Source organism: Macaca thibetana, chromosome 20 (assembly GCF_024542745.1).
Source record: "Macaca thibetana thibetana isolate TM-01 chromosome 20, ASM2454274v1, whole genome shotgun sequence".
In the NCBI taxonomy this organism is placed as follows: Eukaryota; Metazoa; Chordata; class Mammalia; order Primates; family Cercopithecidae; genus Macaca; species Macaca thibetana.
In genome coordinates this window covers 58,077,131-58,096,357 of record NC_065597.1, presented here as the reverse complement: position 1 = coordinate 58,096,357, position 19,227 = coordinate 58,077,131, and the positions used below count along the sequence as shown (strand labels likewise).

The 19,227-nt window shown below is 41.3% G+C and overlaps 3 protein-coding genes across 7 annotated transcripts in view; 1 reads left to right on the top strand and 2 right to left on the bottom strand.

The window, feature by feature from the left end:
* The window catches only part of COQ7 (coenzyme Q7, hydroxylase), a 375,365-nt gene that overhangs the window by 94,888 nt on the left and 261,250 nt on the right, over positions 1 to 19,227 (top strand). The window lies entirely within an intron of this gene.
* On the bottom strand, positions 931 to 11,193 carry ARL6IP1 (ADP ribosylation factor like GTPase 6 interacting protein 1). Its single transcript, XM_050775028.1, has 6 exons — positions 10,947 to 11,193; positions 8,243 to 8,376; positions 7,468 to 7,587; positions 4,972 to 5,089; positions 4,113 to 4,197; positions 931 to 2,627 (listed from the first exon to the last, which is right to left on the bottom strand). Exons 1-6 carry the CDS (start codon positions 11,136 to 11,138, stop codon positions 2,509 to 2,511), a joined length of 768 nt encoding a protein of 255 aa, XP_050630985.1. The 5' UTR covers positions 11,139 to 11,193; the 3' UTR covers positions 931 to 2,508.
* SMG1 (SMG1 nonsense mediated mRNA decay associated PI3K related kinase) overlaps positions 14,034 to 19,227 on the bottom strand; it is a 113,445-nt gene continuing 108,251 nt past the window's right edge. For all 5 annotated transcript variants that reach the window (XM_050774990.1, XM_050774994.1, XM_050774993.1 and 2 more), the window contains one exon: positions 14,034 to 18,805. In XM_050774990.1, the coding sequence (XP_050630947.1) occupies positions 18,728 to 18,805 (78 nt within the window). In that variant the 3' untranslated portion in view covers positions 14,034 to 18,727. The remainder of the gene's footprint in view (positions 18,806 to 19,227) is intronic.

Sequence of the window (19,227 nt, the reverse complement as noted above, 5' to 3'; positions counted from 1 at the left end):
GGCGAAGATGTTCTTGATCTCCTGACCTTGCAGTCCGCCCACCTCGGCCTCCGAAGGTGCTGGGATTACAGGCGGGAGCCACCGCTTGGGCCTTAATTTTTATTTTATTTTACTTTTGATACAGAGTCTCGCTCTGTCACCCAGGCTGGAGTCCAGTGGCGCGATCCTGGCGCACTGCAGCCTCTGCCTCCCGGGTTCAAGCGATTCTCCTGCTTCAGCCTCATAAGTAGCTGGGATTACAGGCACACGCCATCACACCCGGCTAATTTTTGTATTTTTAGTAGACAGGGGGTTTCACCATGTTGGCCAGGCTGGTCTCGAACTCCTGACATCAAGTGATCTGCCCACCTCAGCCTACCAAGGTGCTGGGATTACAGGCGTGAGCCACCACACCTGGCTGAAATATTTTTTTAATTAAAAAATAAGTAAAGCTCAGACAAAAGTCACCCAACAATTGTTTACTGAGCACTCTTGTACCAGACACTAGCAAGGCCCTGGGGTACGAGGTGCCCACACAGGAACCATTTAGCCAGTTCTGTCCCTGCCGGTGCTTCCAGCTTCGTCCTCTCTCATATGTCATAGTTGGCCCCTGCTCGTTCATTGCATTTCCTCTTCCCTCTAGCATGCTGCCTGGAATATTTGGTAAATAAATAAACTTAAACCTTTTATTTTTGTTCTTCTTTAAAATTTTTCATAGACAGGGTCCTGCTCTGTTGCCCAGGCTAGAGTGCAGGGGTACACTCAGCTCAATGCAACCTCAAACTCATGGACTCCAGTGAACCTCCTGCCCAGGTCTCCCAAAGTGGTGGAATTTCTTAAACAGTACCTTATAGACACGTAAGGACCACACAGGATACTACTACATTAATCAGATTCATAAATCCAATCATGTAAATATTACATTGGCTAAGTTAAAGAAAGTGAGACATGAAGATTCCAGCTTTTTTTATTTTTTCCCATTTTACACAAAGTAGAATAATACAGGATTAAAACTGCAAAAGTAGTTAATCAGTAGAACATGTATACACAAAAAAAATCCAGATAGGAAGACAGGCTTATTTACAATGAAAGTAAGGTAAAATTAAGGTAGTTTTCTTATGAAATATTAAAAAAAAAAAAACATATGCTACAATGGGCACCACTGTTTACAGCAATATTAAAGAGGAAAAAACACTTATTTAATAGGGACAGATATACCACAAGGTACAACATCAGTGCAATAAATTCACAAAACTATATTACAGCTAATCAGTTTAAGAATTGTTCCCAAGTCAGTCACATTTTTTGGCCCTCAGAAGTTCATTCCTACAGATTTCAACTACTCTAAATTTCTAGCTACCAACAAGTTAAGAATGATAAGAAGAAGCTTTCCAAGGAGTTACGAAATCTTTGTAGACCACAGGCCAACTATCATCACCTCAAGCCTGCTCTCACCAACAGCCCTTGTATTTTTCAGGGAGAAATCTCTAGGAAAAAAAGTCAGACACCAGTGTAGTCACTATCTCCCATGTCAAACCTAGGGGACTAAAATGGCCAGTATTACCATAAAATGAGAATTTTAAGGTTTACCTTAAAAGGCTTATTCTGGTCTCAAAAATTAGGTAAGATTATCTTCTACTGAAATGAATCTTAACTAAACATATTAGACTGCTGTCCTTTTGCTGGTCTTAGAGTAAAAATCATAGACATGAGTCTTAACCTACTGTATACTATAGCTAAAGTCAGCTGAAATTCTGAAATTAAAAGTATGCTAGAAATCCTAAATGTAATCTTGTGGAAGTCTGCTATTCAAAAGCCCTTAAGGATTTACTAACTTCGAGTCTAAGTGCAAGGGGACAAAAGCTTAAGCCTGTCAGACATTCCTTTTTTTGGACAAAAAGATCAAAGCTTCCTACAAATTGCTAAGCTTTGCAGAAGGGAGAAGCCTACACGTACTAGCACATGGAATCAGTTTCATTTTATTTCATGGGGACTCTTCTCCCACCGGAAAGAAACAGAATGAGGAATGAATCTTAATTGGTCTCTTCATCAGAAGTGGTAAACTTGGTCTCTATATTCATGAAGTCAGACAGTTTTCTAAGCAGACTGTGGAAGCAGACAGAACCAGCTTCCTGTAGACACAGACCACTACATGTTATCTAAGCTAAAGCAAAGATGAACAATTATCCAGATTCACTTGAACTGTACTAAAGGGCAAGGTTCACCACTACAAAAGGAAGTTGTCTAAAAGCAAGAATTCAATTAACACTGGGTAAGAAAAATCAAAAACAAATTATACACACTAATGAGTTGTCCATGAAGCCAACTGCTAAGAATGCACTCAACTATATGCAACATGAAGACACTGCACAAAGCCTTACTTGGGGAGTCTGAATTTCTATCAACTAAGTGCAGAGTGAGGGAGAGCAAAGAGCTACTTCCGTAACATTTTAGTATCCAGATAGTACAGCAGAAACCATTCCCGGAGCAATGGGTGCGCCACTAATCACCCTGATTAAAGCAGATGAATCATTCATTTTTCTTTTCTTTTTGTTTGAGAAGTTTGTTTATCTCCCTCTTGGCCATTCCAATGTACTTCGAAATGATTCCATGCTGGTTTAGTCCAGGAAGCAATAGCAAGGAAGTCACTTAAAATAAATTTTAAAAAAGCAACATTAAGGAGGCAGCAATTAACTTGCTAAAGGTTATTATTATTATTTTTTGAGACAAATGGCTGATCTCAGCTCACTGCAACCTCCACCTCCCAGGTTCAAGTGATTCTCCTGCCTCAGCTACCCAAGTAGCTAGGATTACAGGCATGCGCCACCACGCCTGACTAATTTTGTATTTTTAGTAGAGATGGGGTTTCTCCATGTTGGTCAGGCTGGTCTCAAACTCGTGATCTCAGGTGATCCGCCCGCCTCAGCCTCCCAAAGTTCTAGGATTATAGGCATGAGCCACCGTGCACAGCGACAACTCTCACTCTTGTTGCCCAGGCTGGAGTGCAGTGGCACAATCTCCGCTCACTGCAACCTCCACCTCCCGGGTTCAAGAGATTCTCCTGCCTCACCCCGCCAAGTAGAGTAGCTGGGATTATAGGCGCCTGCCACCACACCCGGCTAATTTTTGTATTTTTAGTACACACGTGATTTTGCAATGTTGGCCAGGCGGTCTCCAACTCCTGACCTCAGGTGATCTGGGGGTGTGTGTGTGTGTGGTGCAGTGGTGTGATCTCAGCTCACTGCAACCTCCGCCTCCTGGGTTCAGGTGATTCTCATGCCTCCGCCTCCCAAGTAGCTGGGACTACAGGTGTGCACCACCACATCTGACTAATTTTTGTATTTTTAGTAGAGACAGGGTTTCCCCATATTGGCCAGTCTGGTCTCAAACTCCTGGCCTCTAGTGATCCACCCACCTCAGCCTCCCAAAATGCTGGGATTACAGGCTGAGCCACCGTGCCCAGCCAATTATTACATTTTAAAGAAGGTAGGTTCCCAGATTATTAAACTCTATAATGGGAGGAAATAACATGAAACCAATTACTTCCACTGGGCTGTATCCCCAGAAACTTCTGCTCTCATCCCCTCTTCCACCTCAGAAAATAATCATTGCGGCCGGGCGCGGTGGCTCAAGCCTGTAATCCCAGCACTTTGGGAGGCCGAGACGGGCGGATCACAAGGTCAGGAGATCGAGACCATCCTGGCTAACACGGTGAAACCCCGTCTCTACTAAAAAATACAAAAACCTAGCCGGGCGAGGTGGCGGGTGTCTGTAGTCCCAGCTACTCGGGAGGCTGAGGCAGGAGAATGGCGTGAACCCGGGAGGCGGAGCTTGCAGTGAGCTGAGATCCGGCCACTGCACTCCAGTCTGGGCGACAAAGCGAGACTCTGTCTCAAAAAAAAAAAAAAAAAAAAAAAGAAAATAATCATTGCTTATTACTTTCTACTTTAGTTTGTGCATTACTTTCTACCTTAGTTGTTGCATTGTTTTCACTTTCTATGAGACCATAATCATCTTTCTATATTCCCACAGTTCCTTTTCGGTGTCTAAAACTTAGGAAGTTGTTTATTGACGAAGTTACAGTTCAATTTCACTGGCCAGGATGTGCCTGTAGTTTTTCCTCAAAGACTTACCTATCAGGTAGGTGAGAAGCAGGTTGTGGACTTGTTGTCCCACCCAAGCAACCGCAGCAAGAGAAACGATCATGGTCATGAAGTACTAGCAATGAAAACAACAAGAATTTAATATCAAAACTTCATTATGACACCATAAATATATGTAATTTTTATTTGTCAATTAAAGAAGAGTGTGTTTCAAAGTTCAGGAAATCATTTAGCTTTTATTATCACTTTTCTTTAAAAATTCTTAGATTTAAAAACCTATTCCATTGGATCTACTTTATAGAATTTGGGTATGTTGCTTCCTAGAATTACTGCAATTCTATATGTAAATATTTTATGATATAAATTATACGATCTTTTCAGTTAATAACGTCATAGAGCAGCCTCACAACGTGAAGCTGACAGATGAGAGAACAGATGAACAGATGCTTTCCTTTTTTTTTTTGAGACAGAGTCTCATTCTGTCACAAAGGCTGGAGTGCAGTGGTGCAAACAGCTCACTCCCCAAACACAAGCTCACTGCAGCCTCAACCTCCTGGGCTCAAGTGATCCTCAGCCTACCGTGTAGCTGGGATTATAGGCATGAGCCACGGTGCCAGGCCTATACAGATGCTTTCTAAGCATATGTCTTTTACTATTATTTCAGTAAGAAAAATGAAACAGAAGAATTTTGTTTTACTAGAATAAAAAATTAAATGCAAAAATATGATTTTTAACTTTAAAATGATTCAGTCTAATTAATACAAGTAAACAGTTATGAATGTACTTAGGAATTAACCAATGAATAAACTTCAAATAACTATTAAAACAAAAGGCAAATTGACTCAAATCTTAACATTTTACTGTACTTAAGTCAAAGCAAAAAAAGTACCATCTTAGGTTTTTCTTCCTTTAGCGTGAAGAGGCGTTTCCACCAACCCACAGCTCTGCGTCGAGTTTTTACTAGATTGCTGCAAATTTCATGGAATCTTTGCTGTTGTTCAGTGGTCCTAGAAAAAGAAATTTGCCTTTTGCTATAAACAAATTGCTACAGTTGACCAAAACACACCACCCTATTCAATTTAAGAGCTATCTTCTAAAGAAAATCCAAATAAAAACAATGTCTCACCATTATCTTACGTAGGTGAAATAGTCCTTCCATCATTAAGACACCTTTTATAGCACAGGAGTAAGTTTTTACGTAAACTGTGTAAGAGCGTATGAGAGCAAGAGTGTGTGTGTGTAATAAAGAAATGATCATCTATGGCTCTGAAGCCACATTTATTTAATGGTAGTAAAAGACTCATGACTTCTATGGGCCATAGAGAAATCAGCATAAATTTGATTTTGCTATTCCTAAATATTCTTTAGATCCTAATAAATTCTGCACTATACCTATCAGAATCCCACCAAACAGCTGTATTTGAACACTCTTTAGTAAGATACTAACTACTAGCATTTAACACATAACACCCCCAACTGGGCTTCATACATTTGATGACAAGGCAGCAATATACAGCTCAAATCTAAATTCTTCTTCATAAATTTAGTCCTAGGGGAGGGAAAATATAATCAACAAACAACACAGCAGTAAAAATCCAACAAGAGACCCTCCAAGAAAACCTTTTATGTATATAGTTTTTCTTGGTTCTGATTTTATTTTTATTTTTTTGAATTGCCTTTGCACTGTCTTCGCTACACAGCTATAATGGCTGCTATTATTGCCCTGTGCTGAGCTGAGGGATGTGTTGCCTTTTCTTCTCTAGCCCTCATCTCTGTAAAACTGCAGTGATAGATAAAGTAGAAAATTTCTGCTGAGCCCTGGAACTTCTTTTTAACAATGAGGCGTGATTTCTTGCCCATGGTCAAGGCTAGACTGTGGCTATGCAAAAGAGCGTTCTTTCTTCCTTGTAAGATCAAAAAATAAACAAAATCTGCTCTATCAATAACTGAGTCACACCATGAAACGATCAGTGGTTATTTCCGCAAACTTTCCTCTAGGAGTTATAAATTAGCAGACTGGAATGTCATCTGGCTAATAAGGCCAAGGTCAGTGATTTATTTCCTTTGCTAACTCTGTTACATTGCACATTCAGAAACTTGCCCAAAAGAGCCAACAACATTGATTCATTACTGCAAGTGAAAAACAATTCGAAGGATAGTTCCTAACACTAATCCATTCTGCTGTTGGGGGAAACACCTTTAAATATTGTCAATTATATCATAATTTAAGCAACCTTTGAATTTGTTCTTAAAGATCCATAAGATACACATTTCAAATTCTTATGTTTACAGAATTATTTTGCAGTTTGCTATCCTCTGAGATACAAACAACCAAAGGCACAAGTAGAATACTAACCAAATAAAATAAACAGACAAGGATAGAATAGTAGCTGAGAAGAAAATATCTATTCCAACATCTATTTTGGCTGATTATTTGAATCAAAATTCAACATGCTAGAGGAAGTTAAAATACCTTTAATATGATCCTTATCCACTTAACTATATCTGAGGAGTTCATAAGCAACCATTTAAAGAATGGTATAAATAGGCCAGGCATGGTGGCTCATGCCTGTAATCCCAGCACTTTGGGAGGCCAAGGCAGGCGGATCACGAGGTCAGGAGATCGAGACCATCCTGGCTAACACGGTGAAACCCCATGTCTACTAAAAATACAAAAAAAAAAAAAAAAATTAGCCGGGTGAGGTGACGGGCGCCTGTAGTCCCGGCTACTCCGGAGGCTGAAGCAGGAGTATGGCGTGAACCCGAGAGGTGGAGCTTGCAGTGAGCCGAGACTGTGCCACTGCACTCCAGCCTGGCGACACAGCGAGACTCCATTTCAAAAAAAAAAAAAAAAAAATGCTATAAATAAAATCAGCAACCCATGTGTATACAGCTTGAACCTCTTCGGAAACACCTGGTATTCACTTTGTTAACTGCCATTCCACTGCCTCAGTGTCTCAGTATCTCAATATCTCAGCCTTAACACAAGATCAATCTTAAAAGTCAAAATATTTCAGAGTACTTAACAGTGCCTGCCACAGTAGACATTTAATAAATAATTGCTAAATGAATGTGAATGAAAATCTGCCAGTTTCCTTTTCTGCATTCATTCAAAAATAATTTGTGAAGTTATTATACTATGTTAAATACCAATGGAAATGCAAATATGTGTATGTACAGCTACCATAAAAGAACTATGGAGTATAGAAAATTCATAGTTTATATTCAAATCAGTTATGACATTCTTTACATAAAAGCAAAATATCTAATGCTTAGGTGTCTGATGGTTAGACAATTATCTCTGCTTATTTACAGCATACTAATCACAGCCACCAAGTTCAGTAACTACACAGAAATGAGACTGCCAAATCATTATGCTACCTACCATTTATTGGAGCCAAAAATTCTAGGCGCTAGAATGGGAACAAGGTAGTCAGCCAAGCACAAAAACATAACAAAACAGGAAACGCCGGACAGAACAGATGGATCTAGATAGTAGATAATCCTGTTAAAAAAATTAATAAAGGTTAGAAAAACATAGTCATTATCATTCCTAACTAAACATGTCTAACTATTCACTGAACCCACTGCTTCTCAGAGATATTTGCTATTTTTCCTCTATTTTTCTCACAAGTGGCTTTCCAGAGGCTTTGTGACATGCTGATATCATAGCTGCAGTGGTTAAGTAAATATCAATGGACAAAAGCTCTTTGGAGTTCTCAGTATTTTTTAAGAGATTAGGGGAGTGGGGGTAGGGGAGGGATAGCATTAGGAGAAATACCTAATGTTGATGACGGGTTGATGGTTGCAGCAAACCACCATGGCTCGTCTATATATACCTATGTAACAAACCTGCACATTCTACACATGTATCCCAGAACTGGAAGTCTGATGATAATAATAATAAAAGAGTTTAAGAGTCTGGAGGACAAAAAGTTTGCGAGTCACTGATTCACTCAAGTGCTTTAGGTTACAAAGTTTACCTAAGTACTACAAATTCTGGAAACTAGAAGTGCTTATGAGAAACACATTCTTTATGGGTTCTTTATGGGTTATATATTACAGAAGAGACTTAAGACACCCCCACAAATGGAAGCTATATATTAAAAAGCCTTTATTAATAAGAAGCACAACCCATAGTAATCTAATAGCTCACTTACAGAAACACCAAAGAAACCACACCCATGATGGCAGGTGGAAACCAGGCTCTTTCCCATCGGAGGACTTTATCAGCCATCAGCATCACTTCTCCCCATCCTTGCAGCTGTTCTTCCAGACTCGCAGTCTCTGCAGCCTAAATACCACCGACATTTAAAGTGATCATTTTACCACTCTCAACATTTTCGTGGTTCATAGACTTCAATTATTTTAAAGCTCCAAATACAAAAAATAACCTCTTAACCAAATTGCCAACTTTAAACAAGTTGGTTTCTGAAAAATTGCAATTTCAAAGATGAAAACCCAATGGGGTTTTTCTTTTTGTTTGTTTTTTGAGACAGAGTCTCACTCTGTCACCCAGGCTGGAGCGCAGTGGGGAGATCTCGGCTCACTGCAGCCTCCACCTCCCGGATTCAAGTGATTCTCCTACCTCAGCCTCCTGAGTAGTTGGGACTACAGGCGCACACCACCACACCTGGCTAATTTTTTGTAGAGATGGGATTTCACCATGTTGGCCAGGCTGGTCTCGAACTCTCGACCTCAAATGATCCACTCACCTCGGGCTCCCAAAGTGCTGGGATTACAGGTATGAGTCACCCGGCCCGGCCTAAATGTCCTTTTAATGGTCACTTTTCTAGTCCAAGCACTGGGCTACTCTTTATATATATGATGTAACTTAATCCTTATAGACAGCCACAAGGTAGGGATAATTAGACTCATTTTGCAATTAAAGTGAGCTCAAAATGGTTTACTTTCTCAAAGTCATACAGGGAATCATGTGGCAGTGTCCAGAGTATTAATAAAATGAAATAACTTTATTTCAGATGGTTAGAATTGATCCGTTGTTTTTGTCATCTTATTGATTTAAACCCTTCTAAATCCATTAGGAAAGCATTGAACAGCATTCAATTTCTAAAATAGCTCTTTGTGTAATGGAATCACTCAGATGTTGACATTCATTGCACAATTAAGGAAAACTACTTTCGCCAAATTAAAGTGGCATTTTAGGGTCAATATATCTCCTCAATACAGTGTTTCTTACCACTTAGGATGTCATTTTGATTATACTTCAAATTTCTCTGTGACTCTGAACAGCCGAAAGTGGACCTCCAGGATGAGCTAATGTAGCAAAAGCGCTTAAAGCTGGTTTTGGTAAAGGAAGAAAAAATTAGAATAAGAAACCCAAGTGTCTCTATGTTATCAGGCTGGGTGCAGTGGCTCACACCTGTAATCTCAGCACTTGGTGGGGGTGTAGGGGTCGCTTGAGCCCAGCCTGGGCTGAGACTTTGTCTCTTTGTAAAAGTCATTCACTAGAAATCATGCAAATGACAGAACAAGGCACTTAATCTTAACAAAGACGCTTGCTATCTGTGCCACGCTGAGTACTCATGTGATCTCAATATTTCTGACTTTATATTCCATGCTTAATACTAGTGAAAGAAGAGACTACTATGTGTGGGCACTCTGCTGAGCATTTATATTTATACTTCAATTAATCTTCCCAACAACTCTTAAAAAAGGTGTTATTACTGTCCCCATTTTACCAAGGGGGAAACACACATAGGTTAACCGATTTGCATCCAAGAAATCCACGACCAAAGGCTTTGCTTTCCTTAGATTACATTGCTCTGCTGGAAAGTGAGTTGGGAAGCAGGAGCTCTAGCTCAGGATTTGTCATTTCAACACGGCTTGAGCAACTTCTTTGTGCTGCAATTAATCCTCTTAAAAGGATCCATGCTGGGAACTAACTATGCTAGAAGGAGTGTGTGTTTAAAGGAACAAAGCATGCATTTCTAAAAGCAAATATAAAATCACGCACAATCAAAACTGCCCTGAAGTCACGTCATTGGCCAGCATCTGGGCTCTTGGAAGTTCAAAAGCCCCTAGGTAAATTCTTTGGTTCCGTTTTTCATTGCTGGTATGTGACCTGCAGTCACCAGGGAAGGGTAACAAGATATTTCTCTTGGTTTTTTTTTTTTTGCCTACATGGTGCACTTAAATTCACAACAAATAAAAATTTGTCCGCCTATAAATTCACAACAAATAAAAATTTGTCCATCTCACTGCAGTTCCTTCGGATCCCTGCTTATTACTCTAAAGCTGTTTCCAGTAGTCCTGTGACCCCACCCCCGCCAGATTTCCAAATTCCAGACAAACGCCAAGACATCCCATTGTCTGTTCAGCTGAACCCCACTCCGGGTTCCCCACGGTGAGCTCGCAGTCTCCCTGTAGTTGTAAGTTGTACCAGCTCTAACAGAAATTCTCGGCAGTAGCCCTTTGACCCTCCACTGTTGCCCAAGTTTTAGGGGGAAAAGAAGGCAGGCACATCCAGGTTAAGATGAAAGACGGGGAAAGCCGAATACGGCTGGGGCCTGGGCCCCGAAAGCGCTGGACAGGCACCAGGAGGCCTTCTGCTCCCACCCGCACCCCAGGCTAGTGTCGCAGCCCCTCTGCCTCCCACTTCCTCCTTCTACTCGCGGTGAGGAATCACGCGCCCTCCTCGCCCCGTCGCGCACCGTCCCCAGGAAAGGTAAGGGGTCGACACCCAGGAGTTACCCAAGAAGCCCGAGGGCCAGGCATCGTCGCCTGCCCCGGGAGAGAAGGGCCGGGCCCGCGGCGGGTGACAGGAACGAGGCCGCGGTGTTTGAACCCACGGACGTCTGGAGGCCTCGCTCGGCTCCCGGGGGACAGGAGGCCAGGACTCACCAGCAAGTTGGTGCTGCGATTATCTCCCTCCGCCATCGTCTCCGGGATGCCGTCTCTGTGACCGCAGGGTACCTTCCAGTGAGACCTCCAACCGAGACCCGCACGGCGACCACAGCGCGAGGGAACGCCCCGCAGGCTGCTTATATCGGTCGGCCGCCCTTCCCGACAGCCCCCGCGACCCTCGCTCCTCATTGGACAGACCGAGCTCACGCCTCAAGGAAACCAGACCAACCGAAGCTCAGCGCATGGCTTGAAATCGGGGTCAAAGGAGACAGAGGCCGCGCCGGGCCGAGGGGGAGGGGACACGGAGTGCCCAATCAGCGCCCAGGGATTGCGCGACGCCCCGCCCAGGGCTGTAGGAAGCGGTTCAACGGCCGCTGCAGGGGGCGCGGTCCCTCAGTGGTTCCCCCGCTCTGGCTGCTGCGGTGTCTTTGGGCCGCTCTTTGTCCGGCTCTCGCAGCCGAGGAGTCTCACTGGAAAATGGGCTACTCGGAGAGCGATGCTGCGCCGCCTGAGGTGGAGGGCGGAGACGCCGGCCTGCGACACTTTATCTCTTCCTGGCCCCGAGGCGGCTGGGATCCGTTCCACCTCCGGCCCGGTGCCCTAAGCAGGCGCCTGAGCCGTTTAGCCCCGATTTGCGACCCGTGAGGTTTTGAGGACAAGTGAAAAGAGTTCTTTGTGTGGATTTTGCTGCAGTGTTTCTCTCCTACCCAGTAGGAATAAGGCCTGAGCTTGGGAGGAAAAACCCAGGCCTGGTTTGAGAGCGTGTGAAAATGCACCGCCTTCTAAGGGGCTTTATTATACGTGGATGTTTAACTTACTTAAACTGCAAGCCCCCTCTCCAAAAGGATTCTTTTTTTCTTTGTTTTTTGAGACGAAAGAGTCTCGCTCCGTTGCCCAGGCTGAAGTGCAGTAGCGCGATCTCTGCTCACTGCAACCTCCATCTCCCGGGTTCAAGTGATCCTCGCGTGTCAGCTTCCCGAGTAGCTGGAATTACAGGCGCCCGCCACCACGCCCGGCTAATTTTTGCATTTTAATAGAGACAGGGTTTCACGATTTGGGCCAGGCTACTCTGGACCTCCTGACCTCAAGAGATCCGCCCACCTCGGCCTCCCAAAGTGCTGGGATTACAGGCGTGAGCTACTGCGCCCGGTCAAAAGGATAGTTCTTGACACGACCTTTCTTCCATTAGAGGTCATGGTAAGGAAAGATGTAAGCCCTCTCACAAGCAACGGAATTCCTAGGCAGTTTAGGAACTGTGTTGAGGCACTTCTACATCTTTTCTATCCAGGATTTCAAATGCAGTAACAAAGTGCTTTGATTTTTTTTGTTTGTTTGTTCTGAGACAGAGCCTCGCTCTGTTGCCCAGGCTGTAGTGCAACAGCCACCGCGACCGGCCGATTTTTCATCTTTTGATACAAACAGAATCATGCCAAATGTCCTAATCAAATGTTTGTTTTAGGTGAATTAACTAGAGTTTTAACTTCCAACCTTTTATCCTTTTATACAGGTTTTAACTCCAATCTCTTACGGTCATCTGTATTCGGCCATTGAATTTAAATTTATTTTTTGATGTTCCTTAAGTAACCACCAGGTTCTTAAATATTCAAGGAAGTCGTAAATGTGAGAGTGTTTAGCTGCAGACCGCATACTGCCCCGGAGAGCGGGGCGAGGGCAGGCGCATTGTGAATTTCATGGAAGGGTGTCAATTTGCTGTAGGTCTTTCAAGGTGAAGGGGGAGTGAAGTATCTGGATCAGGGAGAAGCACTTGAAAAAGTCTTTGCAAGGAAGGCCGACTGTTCAATAAAGTGCCACTTTGGAATGTTGGGGTAAAGAAGTTGTATAGGCAAGATACAGCCAGATGACAGAGACGCTATTTGGAGAGTTTTTAAAGGTATGGAGTCTGAAGAGCAGGTTCTTCTCCATGTACTTAAAAAACAAAAGACAAAAGGGGAGGCGTGGGAGATCCCTTGAGCCCAGGAGATTGAGCTGCAGTGAGCTATGATTGCACCTACTACACTCAAGCTTGGGCAACAGAGCAAAAAACCTTTAAAAAAAAAAAAAAAAAAGACAAAAAGATCGAGGCAATCAGCAGCCACACAGTGAACATGTTGAGCACTGGGTGTGTGATCTTGCTAGACCCACAGTAATAGCCACTTCCAAAGGAGAGGCTATGGGGTTATTAGGGTTTAAAGTGACATTTCTACTTTTGGGAAATCAGCTTTTGCTGCAGAATGCTTCTCGTTTACACCCAAGTTTTCCATGCACAACTTAAGACTTGTTAACACCAGCTTGTGAAATGAAGGTAGGTGAAAAAAACAGAAGCAACTCAAGCAGCAGTTTCTCCACTTAGTATTTTTTGTTACTTAACAATGTATTCCCATACCTATTTCTAAATGCACAGCCCTGCTATACGGTCTCTCACTAAATTTCCGATTGGTCGAATTATTAAAAAACACCCACCCTTAAACGTAGTTTTCTTTAGAGCTTTTTGTCCTACAGAGACAGGATGTGATCTTTTGAAATGCGCCAGATGACTAAGCAGTTAACACAAATCCTAACATCATCTAGCAGCAACAAATGCAATCTCCAAGATATAAAGCCAAGCTGGACATTTTCTATTTTTTTTCAGAGGTGTCACACTCCAAGGAATGCGCCTATCTGTCAATAATGATCTATGGGAATTTTGTTTTTAAATACTGCCAAAATTAAGCTTTATAAATTGGGCCCTAATACAAAGAATTTACATTGATATCATTGAAGTAAAATTTCTACTGCTTTTCAAAAATACAACAGAAGTTTGAGAGTAAAATAACTACTTTTTTGAGAATTTAGGGGTCTTTTTTGAGGTATTAGTGCTATTCAGAAAAAAAAAGGCTAGGTTTGGCTCGGCTCAGTGGTTGAGGCTTGTAATCCCAGCACTTTGGGAGGCTGAAGTGGGAGGGTAACTTGAGCCCAGGAGTTCAAGATCAGCCTGGGCAACATAGGGAGACCCTGTCGTTTTGTTTTTTCAAGCTACCCAGGTTCCAAAAGGTTCCAAGTTTTCCAAAATCTATTTTGACCAATAAATTCAGAACTTAAATGATGTATCTTTTGAGACTGAACCTTTATTTTCTGAAAAACAGGTATTTCATACAATCTTTGCCATGTTAATGCAAATATGCACAAATTAGGCATGTATTTTTGTTTTCCAAAAGATGCATTATGAACATTTTCAGGAAGCTGGTGTGATTTATTCAACTTTAAAATACAATCACAAAATTATATCCATCAGGAGGCATTACAACCTTTTGTACAGAGAAGCCACTATTTATACATTGTTACTAGGACAAGGAAGATTCAGTTCAACTCAACTTGCTCTTAGAATAAGGGTAAAAAGTAAATTAACAAGTAAGTGAAGTATGATGTTGTTGCCACTGACATTACAGGTGCAAAGATAAGGGAAATTTAAACCAGAAAAATGACACAATAAAGAGCTGAAACTTTGTCAAGAAAAGAAAAAGATATTAGCCTGTTTTCAAAGAAAAACATTCTAAAAGTCGGCAATTCAGAACACAGAATTCTAAGTTTACCATCTTCAAAAATCTACTAAATTGTATGACACTTTACATTAGCGCAGCGAACATCTTTTTCTAAGTCTAGCCAAGTTCCCATAGAAAGCAGAGTACCCTAAGTAGGTCATGTTTTACAACCCTTGAACTTATAAAGCTTTTCTCATTGAGTTAGTTTTGCCCTTCTGTAAATAAGGATGGTGATACTGTTAACCAGGTCTAAAAAGCAGGAAGTGCAACAAACCCTTAGGGTTTCATTATACAGTGAATTTTCCCCTCCCCAACGTTTGGAAAAATTTGGGACACTTGCTAGTTCTCCCCTGTGGGAAGAATCTAAGACTACCCAAATATTGAAAACAAAATCTACCTTTAACCCTTGCATCAGTAATTCTACCTCCTTGGCTTATGGGGAGGAAAGTCCTAGTTTTAAATTGCTGGCATTTTACAAGCTCAACAAAATATAAAATTGAACACTGGTTTTCATACTCTACTTTTATGTAAAACAAAGATGCTTAAATGTGCTAATAGTAAAGCATTCACTGATATTTGATGTATCTGAATAGGACTAACAGGCTAATTGTAGGTGCTTTCATATGAAAATAATTGGGAGAAAAGAAGAACCAGCTCCTTTGATTTTAGTACTGCCAAAACAAGTAAGCCCCCAGAGTTAATTACAAAAATGTGGAGGAAAATAGGCCAGGAAGACTTTTCAATTTAAAGTACTGCCTATAATACCCCAGATTAAAAAGGACCTAAGATTGCACATCAAGTCTAATATTTGGCTGTACTTGCATTGCCCTGCTCGGCATTTTTAAAAATGGCTCTTTCCTTAAATTTCACACGTCAGAACAACCACAATTAAAGAAACAAAAAACAATGCAGATAACACCAAACATTGGACAATATTAAGAAAACTACTTACTAAGCTTACAGGCAAGGGTTAAGGGCAGAAGTGATGGAAGTTTTTCTCTGTATTACAAACCCTCACCCTAAACCTGGGGTTTGGGCTCTAAAAAAGTAATGTAGGGAAGCAGATCAAGAGCCTGATTATCAGTTCTCACATGGAAGTCTCAACAGATTTCAAAAGCAACTCACCACAAGTGTCAAACACAAAAGAATCTTAATCATCATCTAGCAAACTACACTAAGAACTCAATGACCAAAAATAATCAATCAACTTCAAGACACACCAAAGCAACAGTAAAAGAGAAATAACTACACAAGCTAAGCCTCCACAGCTCTGTAGAGAAATCAACTAAAAATTAGGCAATTCTAGTAAATTAAAGACAACAAAAAACTTAAGATTGAACTTCAATTTCCAAGGGTACTCTGAAGAGGTTGTTTATAGGTTATTCTGTACCCCCTGATTCTTAAAGACAGTGGGGAAGAGGGGGAGGGGACAGAGGAATGGAGGGAAAGGGGGAGGCAGGAGAGAGAGAAAAATAGGAGAGGGTCCCTGGTTTTCCACAGGTATTTTGTGTTATCAAAAATGTATGACTTCATAACGACAGCACTCTAACTTTTCTCAGTCTAACTGCTGAGGTCTCTTAAAAAGTTCAAATGGCAAGTCACCTTGTAGAATGACTTAACAGAGGAAGCCAAACGATACAGACCAGGGTCTTGGTCCAGAGTGCAGTAAGGAGCAGGCTTTTGAAGTCATCTATTACATCTGCCTTACAACCAAACCCACTGTGTATGCCACATTATTCTTGGAGGGACCACTTTAAAACAAAAGTGATAGATAATTTACCAGAGGCACATGCTTTTGAAGTAAAACTGTTTTTTGTTTTTGCTTGAGTAAGGTGCCAGGTACCTCTGAAGCCTGAAAACACAGGCAATAAAATTCACCTGTTTATCTTCTTTACCAAAGAGAGAGCAATTTCTGAATGCTATCTATAGTGCTAAACTAATGTGAACTGATTTTATCACTGCGATAAAAGTTTTTCCTTATGATGACAATAAAGAATGTTGCTGAAAGACTTTAATCTTGAGAGAGCAGAGGTAATGTGATGAATGTAATTTGCTCCCAGAGCCTCTAGAAAATAAAGCAGCATGCAAAATACAATATGGCATTATTATTCCAGCTAGGTTGTTTTGTGAAAATAAGGTTCCAAATGAATGAAGAAAACAAAATTTGATGCGCTAGGTTCCTTAACTTGCTATTGGACACATGGGTATTTCAAAAAATCCACCCTGCCTACAATACTTGCTAAAGTATCAAGAAAGCACTGATACTACAACACGTTCTTTCATGGGTACTTAAAGATTATCGATTAATGTGGCAATCAGAATACAGAAAAGGCCCAGAGCTATGTGGAATTTTTTCCTTAATACCTCTCAAGTTTGTCTGTGAAGACTGGCAACTAAAAAGTGACCACTGTCCTAATCTCTAAAATGCAGGGAAAATGTACTCAGACAAGATTATTTTTATTTATTTATTTTTGTCACAGAGTCTCATTCTGTCGCCCAGACTGGAGTGCAGTGGCACAATCTTGGCTCACTGCAAGCTCCGCCTCCTGGGTTCACGCCATTCTCCTGCCTCAGCCTCCCAAGTAGCTGGGACTACAGGCGCCCACCACCACGCCTGGCTAATTTTTTTGTATTTTTAGTAGAGACAGGGTTTCACCGTGTTAGCCAGGATGGTTTCAATCTCCTAACCTCGTGATCCTCCCACCTCGGCCTCCCAAAGTGCTGGGATTACAGGCATGAGCCACTGTGCCCAGCCAACAATTAAGATTTTAATTGTGTTCTCTTTTGTGTTGATACTTGATTTTAAGAACCCTATTCTAGTCTGGGTTTTTATTTTGGATCAGCAATTTAGCTTACACAGTCAGTACTGAAATGCAACGCTAAATTTAAGGAAACCTTGATCATGAATTCACTATAATGTATTACTGAATGGCAAGCTATTAAAATTGTGCAAAAAGTAAAGCACTTCACAGACTAATAACTGAACTTAATAAAAGATGTTGGTGGATCTCATTTTCACTGTTTCATGTACATGTCCTAAAATGCCAAGTAAACTAAAGAACTTTTAATTTACCAAGTGTAAATTAAAAGCATCAAATGAAAAAAATGAATTTAAAAAAATTTCAGTCTACCTCCACCAGAACATCACTTTATTGTTAATCTATCATCGACAATGTAAAACTCTAATAGATACTCTATCCTGGTTTTTAAAAAGGTAAAAGATTACACTGGATTAGCTACTTTCTATGAAAGAAACTACAGCTATCACAGAAGAGGGAAAATTTGAATGACCTCCAAAAAAAATGCACACTATAAGCAAAAGGGAGCATACATTAAATCAAATGTCTGTTAGATTCATTACTTTTGAATGCACAGTGACAATTCTGGAAACTGTACATGATAGAATCACAGAAATGACTTAAACAACCAGAATTACATTTTGTGTGTGATCATCAGACCTTTAAACAATCCTTGAATTTTCCATGTTATCAGAAGTTGTTAACAGCATCGTGACGAAAGTATATGAAATATAAGGATTGAAATAAAAGTGAATTTGAAAGATGGCTAATCTACTAGATTAGGTAAAGGGGGAATGGGTAAGTGGTGGGGAGGAGTAGGAAACGATGGGGTGGTTTTTTTCCCTTCATTTCAGAAGTTCTTCCACTGTAGTGTATCTGTTACATAGCTCTCCATTTTCAGTCCATTTCTGAAATTCATATCGCATAGCCTTTAGCCTTTTTGTACTTACTGGTCAATCCAACCAGTACTGTTGCCAAGCAACAAGTGTTACACAAGAATCTGAATGCATCAAATCTTCCTTGGCTGTGATTTCTTCGCGACCCCAGTTTTCTCTGTTTCTGAGCGGGGTTTGTTTTTTTCCTGGATTGTACACACAGGGTCAGGTGGAATGGAGTTCCAAATCACTCTGTGCTCCGCGGCATCCCGATTTCTTTCTGCAGCTAACCTCCTGACACGTTTGCTGCTGTTCTGTGGCAGAAAGACAATCTCCGTGTTCAGGCGGTGAGCTTGCTTTCCTTCACCCTTGACCCTGGGGTTGCAGGCCATGGTGTTGGGCGTATCCCTGAGTGCAGCTGTCCTGCAGGATTCACTTCCTAGTGCACCGAGATTTCCTAGGTTTCCTCAGAGTAAGCCCCCAGTTGCATCACCACCGACTGTGGTGTGGCTTTGGATGCCTGAGGCTGAGTTGATTCTGGTGGATGTCTGACCTCGCTTAACCAGACTCATCTACTGACTTGCCATTCACACCCAGGCTGTCCAACCTTCATACAGCTGAGCCAAGTTATCTAGATTAGTTGCTTCCTTAATGACATAGTCAACCTGTAAAAATAGGCAGGATAGTATGTAAAGTCATTTAAAGCTTTTCAATTGTCTGCTGAATTATAATCAGCAGACAAATTATACCAAAAGTTACGTGCAAAGGATTCCCTATACTTACCCTGCTCCTGTAAGCCCCTGAATTTTCATATAAAATTTAATAACTACCAGAATAAAAAGCACAATAGCCAAGTATACTTTAAAAAGAGAGCTAAGACAGTTACAAAGATATGAAAAGCACACAATCCATTAACCTACCAGAATGTTTATGAAGTAAAAATATCCCTAACTCAGAACATCTTTCATGATTTTTGACAAACTTGACAAAACGGTTTCTTAAAAAAAAAAAAAAAAAAAAAAAAAAAGGGCTGGGCGCGGTGGCTCACGCCTGTAATCCCAGCACTTTGAGAGGCCGAGGAGGGCGG